Source organism: Vitis vinifera, chromosome 8 (assembly GCF_030704535.1).
Source record: "Vitis vinifera cultivar Pinot Noir 40024 chromosome 8, ASM3070453v1".
Lineage (NCBI taxonomy): Eukaryota > Viridiplantae > Streptophyta > Magnoliopsida > Vitales > Vitaceae > Vitis > Vitis vinifera.
The window spans coordinates 15,563,640-15,576,128 of record NC_081812.1 but is presented as its reverse complement, the minus strand read 5'-3'; the positions used below and the strand labels follow the sequence as shown (position 1 = coordinate 15,576,128).

At 32.7% G+C, this 12,489-nt stretch overlaps 1 protein-coding gene across 1 annotated transcript; it reads right to left on the bottom strand.

Annotated features, from left to right (window-relative positions):
* Positions 1-114: 114 nt before the first annotated feature.
* Positions 115-10,325, bottom strand: LOC100251169 (ADP-ribosylation factor GTPase-activating protein AGD7). Its single transcript, XM_002262570.5, has 3 exons — positions 9,097-10,325; positions 8,911-9,000; positions 115-864 (listed from the first exon to the last, which is right to left on the bottom strand). The coding sequence occupies exons 1-3, from the start codon at positions 9,901-9,903 to the stop codon at positions 364-366; spliced, it is 1,398 nt and encodes a 465-aa protein (XP_002262606.1). The 5' UTR covers positions 9,904-10,325; the 3' UTR covers positions 115-363.
* Positions 10,326-12,489: the final 2,164 nt, after the last annotated feature.

Sequence of the window (12,489 nt, the reverse complement as noted above, 5' to 3'; positions counted from 1 at the left end):
GTGAAAAATATGACAGTTCCACAGAACCTTGCAAAAAATTTCCATCACAGTGACTAAACTGAGAAACCGTCATGACCTATTGAGAACTCAAAATGACAACTGTAAGATCAAGGATGAATGAAAAATGACCCAGTCATTAAAATTACAAAGCAATTATAAAAATTTCAAACCACAAATAATATCCCTCACACAAGCAGCAAAGTTTCCTCTTTTAATTGGGCAATTAGCCCTCATTGTTGACGGTTGTACATTTATAAACTACTTCGAAGAAACACAAGCCCTTTCCAGAAGTTACATTAAAACTCCAGGCAATGAAAACATAAAATAAGAAGAAAGAAATGGAAAGAGAAAATACACTAACCTTTAGAGAAAACCTCCCTCTGTCCACATGGTATCAGATTTCCCATTGCGACCAACAGCTTTCTTATCAGATGCACTCTGGTAGAAATTTTCATATCCATCATCTTTGGCGTCGTCCCAGCCAGCCCAGTTGTCTCCATTATGAGATGCCCCCTTTGTGGAGTCTTCCTTCTTATTGTCTTTTTGGTCCCAATCATCCCATGAGCTTGAGCTAACAGAATTGACGTGCCCACCGGATGACGGCTGCCCTCCCTCAGAAGATGAGTTCCATCCTTTGGATTGCTGACCAAACTCCTGATAGAAACCATTTTTCTCATTATCATTCCGCTGCCAGCCATCACTGTTCCATTTCATTCCATCTTTAGCATACTCCTCAACCTTCTGTGAAGCCATTGCCATGACCCCCTTCATGATACCCCATGTTTTATGACCAATCTCTGTTGTTTTTGTGGTAACAACATTGACAGTCTCGTTCACTTTATAATCATAACCACCATCCCTCACCTGTAAAAATGGTTACAAATTAAAATTTAACAATTTGACATAGTGCTCATATGGTAATATCACAGAAGGGGACGGGATTGCAGAGAACTCTTGTTTTTTTTATAGGCTTCAAGATTGTGAGAAACACTGTTTCAATTTTAATAAAGCTCATGGACTTTAAGCTAGAGAAAAGTTCCTTAAATAGTGAAGCTCAAGACATTTGAACAATAATGAAAGCACAAGATAATGTTGCATACTGGGATGTACCCAAAATTTAATAGAGAATTCAAATAATATAATAGATACAAAAATAAAAAATACTAAATAATTAATTGAAAGACCAAACAAATATACATGTATTTGAAGCAACAAGCTTAATTAAAAATAAATAAAAAAATCTAGAAACACATTGGAATGAAATGCAGATCCAACAAATATTATTTTTTCAATGGTAAACGGTTTTGTACTCTTATCTCATACTAGCTTAACTTTTCACCATAAGATCAAATTTTTTTTATAATATCCAAATGAGGCAACACTCCAGATAGATGCTACTGCATCAACTAAATTCAAGCACCCTAACTTTTGATGTAACAGAACAATATCACGTTTACAGCTTCAAGAGGCATGGCATTGAAATATTGAATCTGCAAATAAATCTCAACCAAATATGAAGGAAGAGAAAGCATTGAATTAGTGGGTAAGGGGATAATTCAAAATTGTGTTCGAAAAAAGCATATAGGTCCCAAATAGTTTGATTCTAATCATGTAAATGATCAATTGGTAGGATCTTCACCCAAATGTGCATGCAAGGAAGAGCTAAACCACCCTGCTATTAAACCCAAAAATTGACCCTATATACCTTGCCATATCTGCGTATACATTTCATGAGTCTTGTGTTATCCCTTTTTGAACAACTTTGCCTTTAGAGATTTTTAATAAAACAAAATTTTGACAGTTTATCTATTTGAACATATTAGTTTAAGCTTAATAATTGAATGATGATTCTTCACGCAACAATAGTATATTATTAGAAGATGGTTATTGACCTTAGGTTGAATAAAGTGATACACAACCATCATAAATAATATACATTTGTAACAAAATAATCATTCAAGAAATAAAGCCTTAGCCCATGTTTGGTTCTAGGAAAGTACTAAAGAAAGGAAACAAAAAAGCTAAGTAAATTGATTTTCTCATGTTTGATTTACCATGGAAAATATGAAAGAAAATCAAATATGATTAAAATTAGTTAGAAACTCGTGCATTTATACATTATTTAGTCTGTATATAGAAGATGAAAAATATGTGAAATGGGTTTAAAGAAGCACATAAATATAAATTATCAACTTTAAATCTATTTTTTCTCTTCCTTCACTTTTTTTCCTTTCTAGTTTCTTTCCTTAGCATTTTTCCTCAATATTTTCAAGAATAAAACAAAGGGTTAATGAAGTTGTTTAAATATATTAATACAAAAAACTTTAACAAATTTCTACCCCAAACATGAGATGCATCATTTATAAGCAACTTCAGTTTTACATAAGCACATACAACCTACATGGAAAAGTAAAAGCTTTTTTGCCTGAAAAGAATGGAGCACCTAGGTAAAACTCTTGTTCTTCTCCCCCTAAAAGAAATGCAGTCATGCATCAGAAGCCATATGAAGATCATACTTAAAAATACATGAGATACCTTTTCAAGTTCTTAATATTTCACGCTTGAGGCTTGGCTCAAGTGGTAAAAGGGTTGGGAAGGATTTGTGTCCTTATGATGAAAAGGTTCTCAATGTTTTAGGAGTATTAGCTTGGGTTGAATTAGGAGTTTTTAAAAAATTACCTGGTGGCAAGCACGGTCAATACCCTGAGGATATGGTCCCCATGGAGATTCTAAGGGTTTGGCCATGAAAGGTTCCTCGGTCATCAAAGTAAATAAAAAATAAAAAGGAAGTTTTTAAAAAGTTCATTAATTTACTTGTAACTCAAAAGATATTTCAAGATCACTTGGAATAAAAATTTAGCTCTCACAAGACTTTAGCTATCTTGAAAATTTCAAGAGTTTAAGATCCTATTTAGGATTAAACTTATAAATGAACAGGGATTATGCATTTTAGAAGAATTCAAATAATGAAATTCAGAAATAATATCTTATGAGTATTAGCCACTTATATAATGGATCAGGATAGGGCTGGCAGACTCCGTAACTTTCTTATCAGCTGATCACCATAAACTGAGCAATAGTGACAATCTTGCCCCAATCTGCCTCCCACAGAAAAAACACAACAAAGACCTGATGCAAGGAACCCGGCCGATCAAAACTGTAAAAGGAGGAGATTTCCTACAAGAAAGCTCCTTGAAGAGAGATCTAACCAAATTCTTTAGACAACAACCAATACAAAAGATCCTTATATTTCCAAATCCAAAAGTTATTGATAAAGTGCCACAAAGAAACCACCACTACCAGTTCCCCAACACAAAAGCTTCTATTTATACACAAACCCCAGTGCTTTATGCCCCTTCTAAACACCAATAGCCAACAGCCTTGGCTTACCTATCAGAATTCCAAGGTGAAGAAACCCAGAATTTTGATCCTTGAAAGCCAAGCCACCTCCTCATTCCATTATGCCAGAATCTAGTTTCTTTAGTTGTTCCCAACAATGGTGCAAGTTAGACACAAAACCATCCTATGTCACTCCATCTTAGTAGCCCTCTGCACCCCCTTTCTTATAGGGACCCAATCCCAAGCCTTCTAAACACACCACTCCCTACTGTAGAATCCAAAACTTGAGTAACACCACTTTCCACCAAAATGTATCATTTTACTTATTGAACCTTCAAGTCACTCTTACCAAGCAAAGCCCTATTAAGAGCAAGCAAGTTTTGAAACAGAAAAACCACCTCAGAGAAACACGCTATTGATCTGTGAAACAAATTGAACTTCTCATCCTCTGCCCTACCCAGCCATAAGAAGTCTCTCTGGAGTTCATCTGTTGCAGACTAGGAAATGAGTAGCCAAAGAGGACATTAGTAAAAAGGCAAGGTAAAGAATATGCTTTTAATAGGGATAATCGCACTTCACTTGGATATATTTTGTTTCTAACATGAAGCAAAAGAGTCCCACCACCAGATCCTAGACATCCTAGACTGCTGTAGATTTGAATGAATCATCCAAAGATAAAAAAATAAGGAACAGAAACTCACCCTCTTTACAACCAAAGGGAGAAGCCAAAACATCCCAAATTTATGTTTCTGAACACGATAATTTTGCTGTTATACAGGCCAAACTTTAAACTTGACAAACATAACCAAATGACCCTAAGATACAAGAACTGAAAATCAACACCGCCAAACAAAAAGAAAGGGGACATCTAATCCCCATGCCTGAAGCCATTGGAAATAGCTGATGAGAGCTCCACTCACCAATCCAACCTAAAGCCAATACCTAATGTTGTCCTGTCCCCTAGAAAGGCAATCAAGATTTTCCAAACCACTTTTCCAATCACACTTGTAAGTGCATTGGCAAGAATACTCTTTTAGATAGGTACACTTTATTTTACACAAAATTAAACCTGGAACCTTCTCCAAACCTTACTACTTGAACCAAGCCTCAAAATTTGTATGAACGAGCACAAAGTGATTGGTGCAACTATTTTATTCACTACTCCTTTTAGGGACCAAAACAGCAAAACTGGAGAGGTAAAACAAAAGTTTATCATTAGCATCCAAATGCTTGAAACTCATTCAAAGAACCCCAAGAGTCAAGACATTAGTCCCAGCAGTCTCCCTTGTGTTCTAAAAGAGCAAAGGTCTCCTGGAGCACGGGTGCACATGCACATTCCTGATCTGTGTAAGACACAACCCAGGGCACATGTAAAATATAAAATATTGCAAATTCAGAGCCACTCCTCATATCAATCCCCTAAAAATTTTCATTTTCTTCAATTTGAAACACATCATCCTCTACTGCTCTTTTCAAACATCTTCTCTAACATGTTTTAGCATTTTTTGACCATTTTTCTAACCAACAAGAATGTTGTATATGCCTATATATGCCTCCCTTAATTACTTCATATAAATATACATGTCAAGGAATTCACATCTTTCTTTTCCTGAATGCCCAAATGGGCAAAAATCTTCATGTCGGATCCTCAGTTCAATCAAGTGCATACCACAAAGCATAGATGTAGTAGTAGGTCTAAATTTAGCAAATTTTATAAATGTGCACATGTGCTTTAAGGCACTCCTTCAACCAAGTGAATACCTTAGTTTGCACCTTGCGGTAAGGCTCAAGGGGAAGCCTTTGCACCAAACATAGATATGAACAATAAAGATGATAAGGCACACAAGAAACTACTAGCAGGAATAACTATATGATTTTCAAATTAAAAATTGCTCTTTCTAATCATAATGGCCATATTAGTTACAAGGAATTTCTCAAGTTGCTAAGACGCATTCAAAATGCAAGCATAGCAACAAAGTTCCATTACTAATCAACAGACACCAACTTTATTCTAAAGGTTCCAATATCATCACAACGAGACTAAATATGTAATAACACACAAACAAGTTCAATTTCCTTTGATGAAAAGGAATCACAGATTAACATCAAAAGTTCATTAAAATCACATGCTACAGTATGGTGAGAGACTTTAAGCCTATCAAATAAATGATATGGTGAAGAACCTGGTTATCTTAATGTTGACCACATAATCCGAATGTGCATGACCCCATTAGGACAAAAAAAAAAAACCTTCTATTAAGTTTTTATACCCTTTTCAAAACAAAGATAAGAAAGGAGAACAAGCAACACGAATAATAAGAGAAGGAAAGTTGATGCATCTACATTCATAGATGAAGTTAAATCTAGATAAACAACATATGAGAAAAAAAAAATAGAAAGGAGAATAGAAAAAAAGAAAAAGAAAAAGAAAAAAATTGAATGTTAAAAATGAATTTTTTTTATTTTTTTATTTTTTATAACCGTGGATGTCCGGGTCAGCTTACGCACACCTCGACTAATCCCACGGGGCCCTGAAGTTAATGACCGGGTAAACCTCCAGTGGCCCTGAGGGGACTCGAACTGGTGACCATTGGGGAGCAAACCCAAGGCTAGACCAACTGAGCTATCCCTCAGGGTTGTTAAAAAGGAAAAATTGTGAAGAGCATTTTTGTCCATTTGTGGAAACCATAGTTGTTTTTTTTTTATAGATAAACACAGAATAATTATATTAAAAGAAGGGAGCAAGAAGGCAAACCGAAGCATACATGAAGTATACACGAGAAGCCCCATAAACAAAAAGCACAAGGAAGCATACACTCACCAACCCTCAAGTGGAAACCATAGTTGTTAGCTTGTAAAACGTTTCTTGCATCATTTTTCAATTTTTTTGTATCTTGTATCGATACAAATAAAAAATTAAATTAAAAAAATATGCATAAATGAACATATATATATTGAAAGCATGAAATATAAAACAATATATAACCAATTTCATGAAAAATAGAAGGATTAAAAGATTTTAAATCATATCATACCATATGAAAACATTAAATATTAGAGTTTTAAAGCTTTCAATTTAACATAACATGAGATTCATGTACAAGTTCATAACAAAATTCACATCAATAAACTTTTAATTTTTTTATATAATTTTAAATTCTGAATTTTATTATACATATGTACTTGTATCTATTGTTAATATATGTCTTTATATGTCATCTCCAAAGTTTCAACTTTTTATATTCGCAAAATTGACATATTAAGTTAAAGTTTTTATTCAGCAATTACTATCATTTTCAACATTAAAATTCAAATCATTCAAATGAAAATTCCCCAATATTTACAATAGGAATAAACTTACTTAACTTCTAGCATGACCTTTGATAACAAGAATGTAGCTTTTAATATGGGATTATTTTTTCTTCTTTACTTTTATGATTAATTTCTAACTTTATTTTACATTTTAAACAATTAATATAATAATTTTTAAAAAAAAAATAATAATTTGATTTTTCTTAAGAATTATGAAAGATAGCTAAAGGTGTATGTATTATTGTATCATTATTTTTATTTTTTTATAGGTAAAACAAAAAAATATTAAAAAAGGCACCAAAAAAGTGACTCAAGACATACAAAACCTATACACCCACCACATAAAAGGCTCAAACAAGAGAAAGATCTACAAAACAAGAGAGGCTCCAACAACCTCAACAAAAGCCCAACCAATCAAAGAAACTAACTAGTGTTTTGAGGACAATCATTTATAAACAACTTAACCTCCGACCAAAGAAAGCATCATTATTTTAAAAACTGGACCAACCGGTCCAACTGGTCGAACCATCGACAGGTGAACTTTCCAGTTCGGTCCATCTCAATGAACCGTTTTGTGGTCAAACTGGCATTGAACAGTTCAAACTGACGGTTGAACCGCCAAACCAAACAAACCATCCGATTTTTTACAAACCGGCCAAACCTTAATTGGTACAAATATTTGTTTACTATTAAGAGGCCCATTATCCATCAGGCCCATTCCACACCCAATACTTTTAAAACTAAAACTAACTAATTATAAGTCCATATTTGGTCCAAGCCACTAGGCCTAATCCAATGACAAGAAATACTTATAAAACTTATATTTGAGCCATGCCTCTAGCCCAATTTGTTGGCAAGTTTAGCTTATAAGGGATGTTGCAAGGTATTTATAGAGCACTTAGAGCACATAAAATTCATATGCTTCTTATGTGGGACTGGGACTGATTAAAAGCAAAACATTGCTTCTTGGAGGGCTGGACACACGGATCTCTTAAATATTAAAGTTTAAAGTCTTTGAACCATTGAGCATTGCACCATATTTATTAAATGATGTTGTTAAAAAATATATATAATAAGAATCTAAGATTAATGTTTTTATTTAAATTCCTGTTTATTTTTATAATAATAATTATAAAATATAACATAAATTAATTAATAAAATAATTTAAAAAAATAAAATAGTAAAAATACAAAGACAAAAAGATAAGATTAATAAATATAAATTTTTTTCATCTTAAATACATCTTCATTCTTAAATATTACACATTTCTATTTAATAAAATTTAAAATATTAAACTTTATCATTTAATTTAATATACCAAATATAAAAATCAAACATTATTCAAATTTGTAATTTTATATATTTTTAATTTTTTATAATAATTTTTTATTTTATATAATATATAAATCAAACATTAATCCACAAATCAACATCAATTTTACCCATAATACATAGTAAGAATGACAAAGTTTCCACTGACCAAATGATCCACGTTCAAGCATTTAACTTCAACCACATACAATGCATGAAGGTAACTCCAGAGAAAGCTATAAGATCTAAATTGCTTTGACCAAAAGAAGGCAAAAAAATAGAAAGATTTTCAAGGATGGGGAGCTCCTCAACTTACTACTTTAAAGTTTGAGGAACTTGTGTTGAAAATCCTTCTCTTTTAGGCTACCTTGCTAAGCATCACATTTGACATATGCATAGGTTTTCCCTTTTATTATTGCAATAAAGTGTAGGGAAAAACAATAAATTAGAGGTCAAAAAACCACCTGGTGATCATTCATCATCTTTAAAGTATGCCTACATAGGACAATCAAATGTGCAAACTAATTTAAGATAGCAGATGCCAAAAATTTGAACTCGCATAGATGGAGAAAAAAATTTCCGCATGGACCAACAAGGGTTTTTTTTTTTGATCAGTATGGCCCAACAAGGGTTGTGAAAGTTTCTCCATTTCTTCCTTGTTTTCTCCTCACAAATCCAGGTGTGCATAGTGATCTTTAGTATATATGCCTAGAGAACCTCAAATCAAGAATACCGCACATTGCTAACCTACAATAAACTTCATAGCTATCCTTTGCAACACTTAATTACCATATTCTCACACATCAAACTTATCATAAAAATTCAAGAGTAGCTAATCGATTAAATATTTTATCTATTCAGAAACTCAAATTAAATTGCAAAGTAATGATCATCAAAACAAAATTAAAAAATAATTATATGTCCGACTAAAATTAAAAGCCACATACCTTGGAACTGAGCTCTTTTGTGCCCGCTTGGACAGCATTGGCAGCAGACTGTGCCGCAGAGGTAGCAACCAAAGTTAACCTACCCAGCCCCTATATGAGAGGAGTACACAGCCCAACAATGAAATGCCTAGATAAACACAGAAAAATGAGATCAAAGCAACGACATTTAAACAGCACGACAATCACCTGAGAGACAACAGACACAGTGTCCTTGAGAACGTCCCCTTGCGCATTCATCTGTGGCGGAGGCGGAGTGGATCCGAACCCTACATATTTCCCTCCTTGCGAAGGGGGTATTCCTTCTGGCCTAGATTCATTCTCGGCCAACTTCCGCGCAAAAAAGTCCCCTTTATTGGCCGCAGAAGCCTCCAATTCTGTCCTCGTATACATATCCTCCGTCGACCGAGACCTCGCCGGGAAGCCTCGTCCGCCGCTTCCGCTTCCTCCCCTAACATCACCAGTCGATTGATTTCGCCTCATGTCCGTGGATCTAAATCCATCGTCATTGTCCCAACTATCCCAACCCCCATTGTCACCAAAACCACCATCCCTACCGCCATTACCAGCACTTTGCCCTAGTGGAGGCTTGCTTTTGCCAGCGCCAATGGTCTCCTTCACAACCGGAGGATCCCTCCATGGCCGCCCTTCCGCTAGGGCTTGGATTCGATCCCGATAAATGCTGGCAGCTTTGGTGTTATACTTGGTGACGATATCCGTCTCTTTTTTAATCCCGTACTGCGCGAGAAACGAATTAAGCCGTTCGTTGCCGCCGGATTCCATCTTCTTGACCTGGATCTCTGACCACGAGTCCATGGTCACAGATCGGACGAAGCTGATATGAACACCGAGTCCGCGGTGCTTGCCGGAGCACTCCAAGCACATGAAGATGCCATACGAAACCGATGCCCACTGAGGATTTTTCTGTGAGCAATCAACGCAGATCTTGTTCGCCGGTTGCGATTGGAGGTCCCGGAGCCGCCGCGATGCCGCCATTGGATCCACTCCGATTCAAGTAATGTGGATCGGAGGATCTGATAACGGATCGGTGAAATCAGAGGAGCCCAAGAAATCTACCAAACAAGAGGTGTGGAATAGAGTTGAAAATTTGGGAAATGGGAAAGGAATTGTATGTCGGAATTCTAGAGAGAGAGAAAGAGGGGCTCAGAGAACACCCTTTCTCTTCTCATAAGACTTCCTACGGATCACCGACACCGCCGATAATATTTGGGGCTTGGGCCTTTCCTCGATTACGAATTCTGTGCAAGCGCTTTGTCGTCACTCCTCAACTCCTTGCGTGTTCTCTTTGCGCGTTTCTTATTTTCCCTTCTATTTACTTATTTGTCCAGCCATCACCACGCCCACCACAGTCCGCCAGATCAGACTCACCGTCCATCATGGTAACCTGCGTTATGCAGATCCCACGGTTGAGAATCGTCTGTGACAGGAATTTTCCTTTTTTTTTTTGCCCTTTTTCTTTTTCTAGCATATTTGCCTTTTTTAAATATTTAATTCCTATTTTCAAGTTCAACTCAAAGGAGGAGTCCACTACCGAGTGCCCACCAAGCTTTATTATTATTATTATTTTGGGTGAATGCGAGGTGCGGTCTATCTGATCTGACTGTACGCGCACCGGTATCCGAGTATCTTCAACAGCATGGAATTTCTTACACAAATCGTTTTTATATATTGATGAAGATATTTATATTTATATTTGGTATAAGGTTATTTTTTCTACAAAAATATTTATATTAAATCACATAGATATATAGATTACAATATATTTAACAACATGCTTTAAAAAGTAAGTTGAGTCAAAATACCAAATATAAAAAATACATTCATATTATATACTTTTTCTATAATAAAATACCCTAAATCAATATACCAAATAATTTATTTATATTTTTCTATTATGATATATTATTTTGAAGGATTTTTTATTACAAAGGAAATAATATCTTATATCATATCTATTCTTTCTATTTTTTCTTTATTATACATTCTTATAAAGACTTGCTTACTATTATAAATAATATGTGTTATTTTCTTTATATTTTTATATTGTGATTTTTTTTTTAAGGACTTTCCTATTATTATCTAAAATTAATAATAATATAATTATTGCTTTATATGAAATTCTCTCCGGTAATCAGAAAAAAATTATTTACTCTTTCTACCATCTTCCTTGAAAACTATGAGAATAAAGATTGAAGTTGTTCCAATGTTTGACACATAGTAATAAGTAATAACTTCATTTTTTTTTACCTTTTCTGTCTTAATTTTCATAAACCTTTTTTTTTTTATCTCATATGTAAATTTTTTTTTTTTTGGTGATGCAAACTTTGAATTAATTTTTTAAAAACATTTGACAATGATTTTAAGAAGTATTTCTAATGGGAATACTTCTTAAAATCACTATCAATTGCACTAAGAGTCTATTTTTAAGGTATTTTTAAAAGAAATTTTAAAAATTTATTTTATCATGTTTTGTAAAACAAAAGTTTATTTATAAATTTGAAATGTTTTTAACTTGTGTGTTTTGTTAAAAAATTATATATATATATATATATATATATATATATATATATATATATATATATATATATATATAATTTTTTTTTATTTAATTATTTTTAAAACAACACTCATAAAATAAATAAAATAAAAATATATTTTTTTACTTAAAAAAAAAATATTTTCTATGTTTTTTTTTTTTCTTTTTTTGGTCAAATAGGGCCTAAAGCCCTTTTTTAGTTTAATAAGAACTTTATTGTTTAAATAGTTTATAGTCTAATAAAACAAGTCAAAGATGTTAGTTATTGCTATAGCTTCATTTAATGGTATAATAAAAACAGTCAAAGATACTAGTTATTGCTAAAGATTCATTTTAACTTATATGAAATTTTAATTTTGAATTATAGTCAAATAAGGATATATTTGATAGAGATTTTAAGGAACAATTTTTAATCTAAAAATTAATTTAAAAATATATATATAAATGTTTAACAAAATTTAGGAAACATTTTTTAAAATTTGAAAAATAATTTGTAATGTTTTTTGAAAGAAAAAAAAAAGTAATTTTTCAAAAAAGTACTTGAAAAAAAACTTATACTAAAATCACAGTACAAATTTTAGTTTTTAATTGAATTTCTATTGTATAAACATTCATTATAGTTTCAAAAAAAAAGAAAAATTTTATAAAACATTTAAGACCTTGTTAATCTTCTCAACAATTTTTATTATCATGTTATTAAGCCAATGTCCCTTAGAAGTCATTGCTTACAAAATTTTAAATTATTTTTCATTTTTTTTATAGTTTATGAAGAAGACAAAAAAAAATGTAAAGAAAATGTCTTCTTCGTTTTTACTTAGAGTCAAATTTGCAAAAGGTGCTAAATGGCTAAAATATTTTATATAAAAATTTTAAGACCTTGTTTAGAAATTAAAAATCATGAAAACCATGTTTGACAATTAGAAAACTATTTTTTATTTTACATTATCAAATATAGAAAATATGGTGTTTATAAAAAACATCTTTTAGTTGTTTTTTATTGTTTTTACTTGTTTTTCTAAGAATTG

Bases quoted from the DNA above. Each gene is read 5' to 3' on its own strand.
- LOC100251169 (XM_002262570.5), bottom strand. From the start codon at position 9,903: ATGGCGGCATCGCGGCGGCTCCGGGACCTCCAATCGCAACCGGCGAAC. The intron at 9,001-9,096 runs GTGATTGTCGTG...CCTCTCATATAG, and splicing joins CTGTGTCTGTTGTCTCTCAG to GGGCTGGGTAGGTTAACTTT. The intron at 865-8,910 runs GTATGTGGCTTT...CCATTTTTACAG, and splicing joins CAAAAGAGCTCAGTTCCAAG to GTGAGGGATGGTGGTTATGA.